This window comes from Monodon monoceros, unplaced genomic scaffold (genome assembly GCF_005190385.1).
Source record: "Monodon monoceros isolate NGI ecotype Baffin Bay Population unplaced genomic scaffold, NGI_Narwhal_1 Super_Scaffold_6, whole genome shotgun sequence".
Classification (NCBI taxonomy): Eukaryota; Metazoa; Chordata; class Mammalia; order Artiodactyla; family Monodontidae; genus Monodon; species Monodon monoceros.
The window spans coordinates 66,489,643-66,502,275 of NW_021703783.1; the positions used below are offsets into that span (position 1 = coordinate 66,489,643).

The window sequence follows — 12,633 nt, forward strand, 5'->3', positions numbered from 1 at the left end:
CTGCAGTCAACTTACATTTCCAGCCTCATTTCCCACAAGCTGCACAAATTGCATGTAAAAGTCACACAGGGTTACTCAGCAAACTTTGGGCTTTGCACATGCTGTTTTCCATGCCTCCAATGTCCTCTCTCTGAAGTTTCTGGTGAACTCTTCTTCAACTGTCAAACTCTAGCCCAAAAGTTACCTGCTTTGTGAAGCCCTCCCCCAACTCCAGGTTAATTTCAGTGGCTGCCTCTATGCTCTATACTCTCATACACTTTTTATTTGTACATCTTACTGCATTTATTCTGCTGTCATTATTTGTCTCACCCATTAAATTATGGGTTCCATGAGGATAAAGATGGTGGCCTATTAACCTTTGCACATTCTTAGATACTCAAAAATATTGTACATTAAGAGAGAATTCATAGGAAGTTTTCCTTTCTGTACACATTCCCTAAAAAAAAAAAAAGAAACAAACAAAAAACCCTCATCTTTATTTTACAGTATTTTAAAAATTAGGTACTAATTATATGGTGAGACATTTCAAATTTCATTTATTAATTCAACACATATTTGAGTTCTTAATACTCATCTGGCTTCAGTGATAAGACTCTGATAAGATAAGGATAGCTTCGTCCAAAAAGGAACAGGAAAATTTCATGTTGGATGCAACATGGAGAAAAGTAACAGTCAAGATTTTAAACACTTAAAAACTTAAGTAGTAATAGGTAGTGTTCACACCTGAATTTTTTTCTTCTGTGAGCAGGTAAAGGACAAATATTTAATCATTAAATTCTGAGATTTAAAGATGTGTCTTAGGTCAGCATTTTACAGAGGTATCCATGTTGTGCTTTTAAACACAAATTCATTTTATTTAATCATATGGGTCTCATAATAATAAAATTGTCAGTTGAATAATATTATTGAAAATAGTTTAAATTCTACCTGACTATATGTACAATGCCACCCCAAACACTTTCTCCTTATTTTATATTTTGCATTGCTACCTGATATTATTTTATGATTTGTTTATTGTCTGCCTCTGCCACTAGAATGGACATTCCATGAAGACAGGTATTTTGTCTGCCTTGTTCACCACTGTACCTCCTGAGCTACATCAGTGCCTGGCACATAGTAGGTGCTCAATAAATATGTGCAGTGAGTAGATGAATGACCCTTAAGTATTATTCTTAAGAACTTGGAAGTGAAACAATGAAATATGTTTCTCTGGCTGATTTTAAGACTCCCTGGGCCTTAAAAACTGACATGCCTTTCACAGTAAGTACATTCAGTAAGAGACATAAGTTTATCAATCAAAATGTTGCATGAAAATATTTTCATTCTACTCAACTATTAAAAAAAAGAAAATATATGAAATCATTTAGTTGTTTTTCTCTCTTACATATTCAAATGTTTATTTTAAACATACCTTCAGAAAGAGTCATTCTCTTTGAGGATTTCATAGCCTAGTTCTAACTCTGCCACTTATCAGTTGTTTAATTCTGGCCAATTATTTATTTTCCCTAAGCTTAACTTTGCAGTAAATTGGGGAGAAGAACATGCAAATCATCTTGCTGCTAGAAAGATTAAACAAGCTAATGTATGCAGAGTACTTACTTAGCACAGTAGCAGTACTAATGGCAAAGTAGTACTAGTAGAAAATATTAGAGTTAGAAGAAAGCCTGGAGATTCTCATTTCTATCTTTCCCCTGGGGGCAGGCATCCCTTGCATAGAGGCTCCAACAAAGGGAGATTTTGGTCCACCTCTGTTGGACCACCTCCAGTAGTGCTGAGCTCTCTACCACTGTGCAACTGATTTCATTGTTACCAGGCTTGATTCCTTAAAGGTCTTCCTTTCCTTGAAGATTTACCACCACCCCGCCACTCTGCATAATTCCAAATATTTGATCATGGTCCTGTTCTCTGTGATCACACAGAATAAGGCTTATTCCTCTTTTTATTCAACTATTGGAAGACTGTGATCACAAAGCTGAGATGGCTCTCTTCCATAACAAAGTAGTAAAGATTTCAGTAAAATCCAGTATTACAGGTGTGGTTCAACTGGCATGTGCCTACCTGACCTAAAGGAGAATGACACTGTCATACTCCTGTCTTAATTCATGCAGTTTCAAATTAGCATTGTTTGTGTGTGTGTGTGTGTGTGTGTGTGTGTGTTGGCTAGGGATATCACAAGTTGACTTTTCTTTCAGCTGCTAAATTCTCTAAGTTTTTTTTTTTTCACATACTACCCTTAAACTTCATTACCCTTAAACCATATATCTCTACACTGCATTTGTGTGATTGTTTATTTGGAAGCTTTTTTGTTTGGCAGGCAAACACAGCTTTACATTTATTCCTAATAAATTTCTTATTATATTTAGCTCATTGCCTCAGAATGAGGAATTGTCACAATTTAGACTTTCATAACTTTGTTCATATTACTTACAGCTTTCTCCCCATCTGTGCCTACTAAATTTTTTCTTCAAAGTCTGCTGAAAAGCTACCCTCTCCCTGAAGCCTTCTTGTTGAAATAATAAACTACATGTAGTCTATAAATTGTATTAAATTTTTCCAGATAACGTTATATTACACGACATAAGAAAAACATCCCCAATGTTGTGATAAGAAAAGGATGAATAGTTCTTTAAATGATAAGACACATACTCAGACAAAGAAGAAATAAAATGTGGTGGTAAGACTTGAGCAGAGGGATTTTTGGACTTCTCTGGCTGACCATAGTTGGTTCTCGTTCTGTCAAATGACATCACCTTAGGAAGCACATAAATGTGGTTAGATTTGGCTTAGGAATCTAGTCCTTTATTTATAACTTGACTGTAATGGGGCTCTGACATAGTAGAAGACACACCAAATGGAACCAATTAATTGAACTTACTTAATCACAGAATACACTAACATTCACAGAATATGGTGTTATCTACCACATTCATTTCTACAAAGGAAAAATGGTATAGAAGTTCCATCAGGAAGGTAAATGTAAAATCAGCTGTGATTAACAAGTTTAAAAGAATTGTCAAACGTTTCTAATTAAATATGAAGTAACAGGAAGCAAAGATGAATTTGACAGACTTCGCCTAAAAGAGTTCACTTTTTGTGGGAAAAAATATTCCACAGTGAGAGACGTTATAGTGTTGCAATTAAATAACATGGGCTTTAGATTTAGACAGAGCTGGGTTTGATCCAAGTACTAGCATTTACTAACTGTGATTCTTTGGGCAAGTTACCTGTTTTTCAAACTTGTTCTTTTATCTGTAAAGCAGGTCTGAGAGTAGCAATTACTTCTTAGAGTTGGTTTTTGTTTTCTTTTTTTTTTTAAGATTTAATTGAGATAAAGCATATATAGCATTTATCACAGTGCCTAGAACAGAGTAAAGAGGTAATAAATTTTGCCTTCTGTTATTGTTCTTGTTCTCATCATTATCAGAATCATCTCCATCATCATCATTTATTACCACTACTACTGCTGCTGCTACTACTACTACTATTCCCACTCTTACTAGTATATGTTGGTAAGTGGCAATATGTTAGCCTGGAAAGATATATGATCAGAGCTATGCTTTGGAAAGAAAAAACAGTAGAGATGGGTTGTTAAAGGGCAGAGAGAAGATGAACCAAAATTAATTCTTGCTATGGTCCAAACAAAAGAAGTAGAGAGCTTTAAAACAATGGCAATAATAATGGGAAAAAATGTAATATGGAAGCAAAATAGTGAATAACAATTACTTTCCTAACGCATCCTTTTATCTGATTGACTTCCTGGGGTATCTAGAATTCACTTACTGTCTTTCTCAAGCACAGCCTTATAAAATTTTCCATTTGCCCTGGCAGGCATGCCCTTTAGTCTTTTATATTACTCTGAGTTCCTTGTTGAGATATATCATAACTACCTGATGTTCATATCTTTAAGAAACACTCCACACTAGACTATTTTAAAATCTTTTATGCAACTTTTCCCTAGAGCACCTGTAGTAGAGAAAAATGAATGATATAACACAAATAAACAAATCCTTTATTCTACCACTTTTCCCAGTTTCCATGATTGGAACTAATCAGAGAACTAAAAACATTAAGGTCAGCTGAATACCAGCAACGAGAAAGGACTTTTAAGTATTGACAAAAAAGCTCAAAACAGATCTTGATAAAATAGGGAAAGATTATAAACGACTTTAGATTTCATTATAAAACACTTATATCTTTATTTATGTCCTTTCCTTGATTTAAATACGTTTTTTAAAGCACCACTTTTTACCAATCTTTAATTAACTGCCGAGAGAGTAAAGTGCTACTTGCAGTTTGCCCACACAGGTTTATAGTGGGTGGGGGAGATAGTTCCCAGGAATGGTGATGAGGTGATTAGCAGAAGCAGGAGGGGCTCTAACATACTAACTTTTCCAGAAGACTGAATGCCTTTGATCATAGCCAAGCACACCACAACCCAGGCAGCCAGCAAGCAGATGGTCATCTTCCAGTTTAAGCCCCCACTTTCAGAAATGGAACTGGAAATATTCAGTGCTTCTCTGTACCAATAATAGGTAGTGGCAGAACTTTTTTCGCATTCTGGCTCTACAACTGTAGAAAGAAAGGTAACACAGTCATTTCAGACTATAAAGAATAATGAGGCCATTTTCCCCCCCAGTAAGCCTGTAAATCAATTCTTAACTTTTCCTAGAAAAGTACTACTATTCTACAGAAGCATTTAAATCCACAATGAAACCTCAACTGTGCAAAAATGTGAAAAAGTCAACAGACATGAATCCTCTTTGACATTTGTTATTACACATTTCTAAAATAGGAATATGTGAGATTTTTATCAAGGTGATTAAAATGTATCAGGTTTATAGCCCCTTCTGCCCCCAGAATTATCTGATTGACTTCCTGGGGGCAGAGCTGTCAAAAATGCTAGCTTCTAGCCATGTGTGACTTTTGAAATGGAGCTGGTTTAGAGTGACTAGTGCTGTAAATATAAAGTACAAAGGGGCTTTTAGAGACTCAGTATGAGAAAAACAGTGTAAATTATTACATAACTAATTTTTATATTAATTATATGTTAGAATGTTAATATTTTGGATATATTGGATTAAATAAAATATTTCACCTGTCCCTTTTTACTTTCTGTAAATATGGCTACTAGGACATCTTAGACTACATATGTGAGTTGCATTCTATATTTACTGGACAGCACTAGGGAATTGTTCTTTATATTCTAGGATATAAAAATAAATGATAAGAAAACCATAAGAAAACAACCCAAGACATAAAAACAATTCCTTCAATCTAAACTCTTTTTGTCCTCGTTTTTATTTTAATGAAACTGTAAGGCATCAATAAAGATATACAGAATAAAATATTGTCAAAATTTACAATTGAAGGCTTATAATTGTTTACCCTAACATCATGGGGCACAATAAAATTACTTGGAAAGAGCTAGATAAATTAAATGATGCCAGACATCTATCTTTCTGAGTATGTCAAGGAAAGTTTGTTATAGTAACAATTTTGAAAGATTTTTCCACATTATTTAAAAAAAAGAATCTTGAAAGCTCCTGCCTTTACCAACTGTATGATCTTTAGATACAAAAACACTACATGGTACATGTCTTACAAGTGTGTGAAGCATTTTTCACCAAAGGACACTGATCCCAAGGTAGAGGTTGCTGAAAAGACTGAGAAAAATAAAACAAACTCCAGCCAATGATGACATTGTAGTAGAGAGCCACAAAAAAGCATACCTGCAAAATAAAATAGTGTGATTATATTAAACTTCTCATGCCCCTTCCTTTGAAACAATGAGATGAAATGCATAAAACCCATTTAATACTTTAAAAAAAACTCCTTATTTTATTTTTATTTGAAAAACATTATCTTTTCTAAAACGATGACTCTCATAGACCTTAAGAACATGCGTTAACAAGATTGAACTACATTTAAATTTACAGCTTGTTTTGTGTATTAGTGCAAGCTCCAGTAGTGTTTTTTTAAAACATGATTAAAGAGTTGAGTAGAAATACACACTCAAAGGTTTCATTTAAATTCAAACTATATAATTACAAACTCTGTAAAAATTATAAGGCATATACCATACCAGGAAACTTACTACACAACTTGCAAATCCAATCCCTCCCAGTTTAGGGCTTATGTAATTCCACACACCAATGCTTCCTCGCCGAATTCTTTGACCCACAGAAAGTTCCAGGAAAAAAAGGGGAATACCTATTACCAGAAGCAGTATTAAGTATGGCAAAAGATAGGCACCTACAGAAACAAGAACAAATAAAATAGATTATATTTTCAGCAGTCACAGGAGAGAATACACTAATTCTGATTATCTCATGAAAGATGATATTTAAACTTCCATATAGTATAACTACAAAGGACTTTAAAGAAAATGCAGTTTCATTACTTTAAGCTTTCTGATATTTGAAACTTGAATTTGACTGCTACAAAGAGTTTCTGATAAAAAATAATTATGAAAAAAGTAAGGATACCAATGAATAGTTTTAGTTTCATTTTATTGAAATGGTAAACCAGCTTTATTTTTTGTAAAAATAATTGCTTCCTTAAAATTAATTATTTTCTCAAATAGGTTTCACAAACTCCTGGAAATCTTATTCATACAACGTTAATAAAGTCATTTATTAAATTTTATTCAAACTCATCTAAATCATGCATTTCAAATCTGATAAATCAAAATGAGTGAGATGTTATGGTATTAAAACTGACTCTTCCTAACTAACAACAGGGAAGAAGAAATGGCTGCTTAGACTGAAAGAGAAAAAAAAAAAAGGAAAAGGAACTTCTGCCACAGACAAATGTCATTTTTTCCCATATATATATATGTCATATAAAAAGTTCACTTCAGGAAACAAGTAATTTTTTGCTTTCCAAACTTCTGTTAAGGGGTAGGGAGGACTGACTAAACTGAGCTATTTAATAGCTATTGTAAAATATATATACTATTTTCCTTGTAGTAAAGTTTTCATACTTGAAAAATATATATATTATTTTACAGCTAAATTTCAATTTAAGACACATGATTAGTGACTTTAAAATGTACTGAACAGCTTGACAATGTTAATATTAGACTCTGTTAATTGATAAAGTCAAATGTGAAACCTGTACTCATTTCTACATGAGAATACATATGCAAATTATTCATTAAATGACTTCTAAAATGGACTTGCTACATTCAAATTTCCTGTCTGGAGTTTTGTCCAACCAGATACTGCCAAGTGGGTCATGTAATCGATGGTACTAATTCCCTTTATAAAGTGGAGGCCATTTATTATATTTTCTCATTTAAAAAATGTGTTTAATGGTATTGAATAGATTTTGGAAACTATTCGAATTGTTATGGTACCTATTCTGCTGAAGAAGTAAATATTAATGATTTTATTTTCAAATCATTTATCTCAGTATCTATATATCTCTGAAATAATTATGATATACAAGAATTTCCCAGGACTTCCCTGGTGGTCCAGTGGCTAAGACTCCAAGCTCCCAGTGCAGGGGGCCCGGGTTCGATCCCTGGCCAGGGAGCTAGATCCCATATGCCGCAACTAAGAGATCGAATGCCACAACTAAAGATCCCGCGTGCTGCAACTAAGACCCAGTGCAGACAAATAAATAAATAAATAAATGTTTTTTTAAAAAAGAAATTGAATTAAAAAAAAAATTTTCCCTTAACATGGTGGTTGGTAGAAAATCTCTACTCTCTTACAGCTGATTTTCAGTCTTTGAGACATGAGTTGATCTACAAAGAGGTATGCAATGTAAAGCATCGAGGCATGAGATTATAAAACAGAATTATCAAAATTCAAATTCTAAAATGATTAATAACATTCAGGCACTAATGACCTGAACATGTTTCCTGAAGGACCGAAAGTGAATTTTAACACGTCTCAAATCCTGGGGTGTGAATTGGTTTATGTGTGTGTGAATGACTAGGAGGAAAAGAGAGAATGAATTAAGACTGGACTCATTGGGAGCATTTCCTCCGTTATGTGTTCATGACACACTATTAGATACCTGGCCTCTTCTTCTAACTCAAATTTCTCTAACACGAGCCTCCATAACAAAAATAGTCATAGCTAAACTACAACTGAGAATTTACTATTTGCCAGGCACATTTCTATCCATGTTACATGTAGTTACTCATTTATTCCTCACAAGAATCCAATGGGGCAAGTACCAGTATTTTCCTCATTTTACAGGTGTGGGAATTCAGCCAGAAGAAATAAGTTAACCTGTGAATGGTCACCTGGATAATGTGGGAAAGAGCCAGGCTTTATAGTCAAACTGACTTCAAAATTTGAGCTGGTAGCTTCTACATTATAACACTTATTAAGCTTAACCATTGTGCTTTCAGTAATATCTTCAGACAAATCAACTTATATTGGTCTATCACTTTTTATTCTGTTATTCATAAAGTGCCTCAAATGATGAATAAGATTTAGGTAACCTGAGACTGTTTGACTAAACAGTCAAGTACCTAGACAGCTCAATGCCATACTGCACGCTGAGTACTGCCTTTTGAACTCCAACAGCCATCTTGAAACGATAAAGCCCATTGGTGTTTTATAATGTCACTCTCTAGCATTTGTAATTAGAAGAGAGGAAACAATACTAGGAAGGGCATCTTGACTCTCTTTATATATGAAAGAAAGTAAAGAGGAGGAGCCATTTTTGCTAACAACTGATTACTATGAAATCCTTTAGAGCTCTCCACCAAGACAAATACTGTATTAAATGGAAAGCAACCTGAGTTTTCAGCCAAGATAGCGGTCTTCCTTAATAGTATTGCCAGTTAGGCTCATAAGGTGAAAGGTCTGAAAATCAGAATTCATCTTTTGCCAGTCTTGCAAATGGGGATGATTTGTGAGAAACAGAAAGCAGGGCAGTACATAGCTGCTTGTAGCTGACTTAATAAATAATTCATCTGTGCTGTTAAAGACTAGCTAGTGGAGCTTGCTGTTTCAGTGGAGTGATGGGTAGTGCATCACCAACTTCATGTACTGATTCTTACCTCTCTGGCAGATTTGTCAGACAGGCTACTTTTCCCCAAACCTGTAGTTTTGTCCCTGGTTGAATTAACTCAGCAAGACCTTAAACATATTTTGTCACCATGACACCTTAGCTTTTTATCTATTAGTGACTGAAAAGAAACCATTTCATATATGAATGGTTTTATTATTTCGTCTGATATATAGGTTGTAACTACATCAAAAATAAAATAAAACCATGTTTTTTTCTAATCAGCAGAACTATCACAAACTGGAATCAAAGACCAAAATATTCAGTCTTTCCTTTATGTGCTGAAATGCTGCTTACAGAATATTTAGTGTTTAATCACACTTGTTTGAACAGCTTCCATATATGTATATGGTAAAGATAGTAATGGTAAAGAAAGTAAAGCTTAATATTAAAGTTATTTTAATGTAATAACCCAAATGTTGTTAACTTAATGTTCAGTTTGACTTTGGTGTACTTTTGAGCTTGTATCCTACATGAACAATGTACTCTCTTGTATATGGTTTTATTTTCTTGATTTTAAGACAATTTTCACTAAATAACACCTGGTAATTATATGCACAAATACAAAAAGCTAAATATCATGTTGATCTAGATAATATGTTTAAAATTAGGAATGGTAATTATCATCGTAAGGATGCTAATATCTGAGGATGAAGACTATCTGGCATTATATTAATTATCTGGTTAAATTCCTTCTACTAGGATATACAAAGTTCTGGTCAGCATTTGAAGACTATAATCATTCTAAATTATATGAAATTTTTGCTTTTTTGAAGAGGGAAACACCTTAACATTCAGAGTTAATAAATTGTGGACAGAAAATTCTCTCTTGTCTTGTTCACCAATATCGTCTCATATCAAAAACTTGAGGACTTTTCTCCAAAGTGAATAACTGATAGGCACAAGGGATGGAACACTGGTTAGAGAAGTCAGTAATTTAGAGATGTTAACAGCATCCACAGAAAGAATTTGAGAATTTATGACCTTAAGCAATCCTTGAGTGTTCATAGCAAGCCATCTGCTCCTATGGAAACCTAATCTGAAAACAGAGCTGAAATTCAGAGCTGAAATTACTTCCAGCAAAAGTGTCTCCCTAGTTTTACAGTGGAATTCATAGTTTCTAAAATAGTGAAACTACAGCAACAACAGGGGCTATTTGACATAATCAACTGCAATTTGCTCAGCAATGTATCACTCAAAAAAAAAGCGGAAAACAGAAACTTACCACCCCCATTCTTCTGACAGAGGTATGGGAATCTCCACACGTTCCCTAATCCTACAGAAAATCCAACCTGGGCCAGGATGTATTGTAGTTTACTGTTCCAAGCTGGTCTTTCATCTTCGACTTCAGATCCTTCTTCAACATCTGTGTCTTTCTCTTCTTGGACGTCAACAATTAGTTCACTTTTCTTAAAGGCATCATCAGCTGAGTCTTCATTGGAAAGAAGGTCTTTGACAGACTCAATAACCTCATCGTCTAATTCTCTTTTTACCACCTTGCTATTCTTAGGCATTGGAAAGTGCGGGCAGTGGTATTTTTTTTAATTCCCTTTTGGTAAGTTTGTTAATCCTTTTTAAAAATATGTTAGTTGATAGGAATAAAAGATGGAGGAGGATATCAAAGGAATCTTTGATTCAAGGTGATAAAGTCTTATGGATCCTGGATCTCTATGTCCAATATTCTGTGGGTACCTGCAAAATTTTAAGTTGAAAAACAATAATATTTAATAAGGAAAAATATTTAAAATACCAAAGACCCTTTCTTATTAATTTTTAAGATGCAAACTCTTTCTACAGAGTGTAAAACATATGACTGTCCTTGACCTTTCAGAGCTTATTTCCAGAAGTATAAGAATTGTAAAGTACACAAGGGCTTCACACACATTTTCTTTTAGCTAACTTCTTCCTTCTTGCAAAAATCTACTTTGATCTCAGATATACCCCACTGCATAATGTTGACTCGGTTCATTCGTAAGTAAGTAGAATTTTGAGACCCTTTTTCTTAATTCTTCCTTTTTCTCCTCTCTGACTAAAGTACATCCCTTATTTTATTGCTTATAGAATTATATACACAATTGCATGCCATCCCTGTAAATTTGTCTTATACAGAATTTCATCTGTTGGCATGTTCATCTATTTATTCATTTGATATTAAGGGAAAAGACATTAAGGGATATATTGGGGGCGGGGAAATTTCTCCTCTTTCCCCTCTTAGTTCTTTTGGTTGGTGATTAAAATGACATAAGACAGATTCACAGGAGAAAAAAAGTTTATTATTTTTGTACAGCAAATCCACATAAATATGAAGAATTCCAAAGACAACAAGGCAAGGTGAGATATATATATATTATTCTGGACTAAGAAGGAGGTAGGGATCTGAGGTTTTAAGGGGAAGTAAAATAATTCAAAGGAAGATAAAAGGAGTTGTTTGGTAAACAAATGTTTGCGGGTCATCCAAAGACAATAGGACGCAGAGAGGACTTTGATCAAATGGGCTTGGCTAGGTTCCTTCCTGTCTACCACACCTAATACTTGACTATAGTTATCAGTGGTGATAGCTCCTTCCTGGGACAGGCCTCCTATCTTAAATTCTTTTAGGCAGTAAGGGAGGAATTCAAAGGTTCTTCCTGAGTCTTTTGGGCTTTCATTTTTTCAGCTCAAAGTAATCTGCATGCTGGAGTGGCACATCTTGTGGCAACCTACCCTGAATCCCATCAGACACAAGCATTAATGAAACATACAATATCTGCTTTTAACGAGCTTGTATCTACTATAGAGAAAGGTGCATCCCAAATAACTGCACTACCCTGCACAATGTAAATGACCCAACATCCTTACAATAGGAGAGGCCAGGGACGTTGGATACAAGTGAACTTAGAGTTGAGCAGAAATGGAGTGGGCCACAACAAACATAAGGAAAAACATAAACAGATTCAGGAAGTGGTAAAAATTTGTGATATTTGTGTGTACGTTCTCTCAAACAACTCAAGAACAACACTGCCATCACCTTGGCATTTTCCCCTTTCTCCATTTCTGTTTGCATCATATCTCATCTCCTTTCTCTATTCAGATACAGACCAAGTAAGTACACAAGGCATATCTACGAACCAATGAGACTATTCTTTTTTTTAATTGAAGTAGAGCTGATTTACAATATTGTTTTAGTTTTAGGTGTACAGCACAGTTGTTTGCTTTGTTTTGTTTTTGCAGATTATATTCCATTATGGGTTATTATAAGATATTGGGTGTAATTCCCTGTGCTATACAGTAAATCCTGATTGCTTATCTATTTTATGTATAGTAGTTTGTTAATCCCATATGCCTAATTTGTCCCTCCCCGACTCCCCTTTGGTAACCATAAGTTTGTTTTCTGTGTTTGTGAGTTTGTTTCTCTTCTGTATTCATTTGTATTATTTTTCAGATTCCACATATAAGTCATATCATTTGGTGTTTGTCTTTGTCTGGCTTACTTCACTAAGCATAATATTCTCTAGGTCCATCCATGTTGCTGCAAATGGCAATATTTCATTCCTTTTTATAGCTGAGTAATATAGTGTGTGTGTGTGTGTGTGTGTGTGTGTGTGTGTGTGTGTGTGTGTGTGT

The 12,633-nt window shown here is 34.4% G+C and overlaps 1 protein-coding gene across 1 annotated transcript in view; it reads right to left on the minus strand.

Moving 5' to 3' along the window:
• The window catches only part of SLC6A15 (solute carrier family 6 member 15), a 47,493-nt gene that overhangs the window by 17,237 nt on the left and 17,623 nt on the right, over nucleotides 1–12,633 (minus strand). Inside the window, exons 2-5 of the mRNA XM_029205567.1 lie at nucleotides 10,256–10,722; nucleotides 6,095–6,252; nucleotides 5,603–5,729; nucleotides 4,388–4,569 (exon numbers count right to left, since the gene is read on the minus strand). Coding sequence (XP_029061400.1) covers nucleotides 4,388–4,569; nucleotides 5,603–5,729; nucleotides 6,095–6,252; nucleotides 10,256–10,544 — 756 coding nt within the window. The 5' untranslated portion in view covers nucleotides 10,545–10,722. The remainder of the gene's footprint in view (nucleotides 1–4,387; nucleotides 4,570–5,602; nucleotides 5,730–6,094; nucleotides 6,253–10,255; nucleotides 10,723–12,633) is intronic.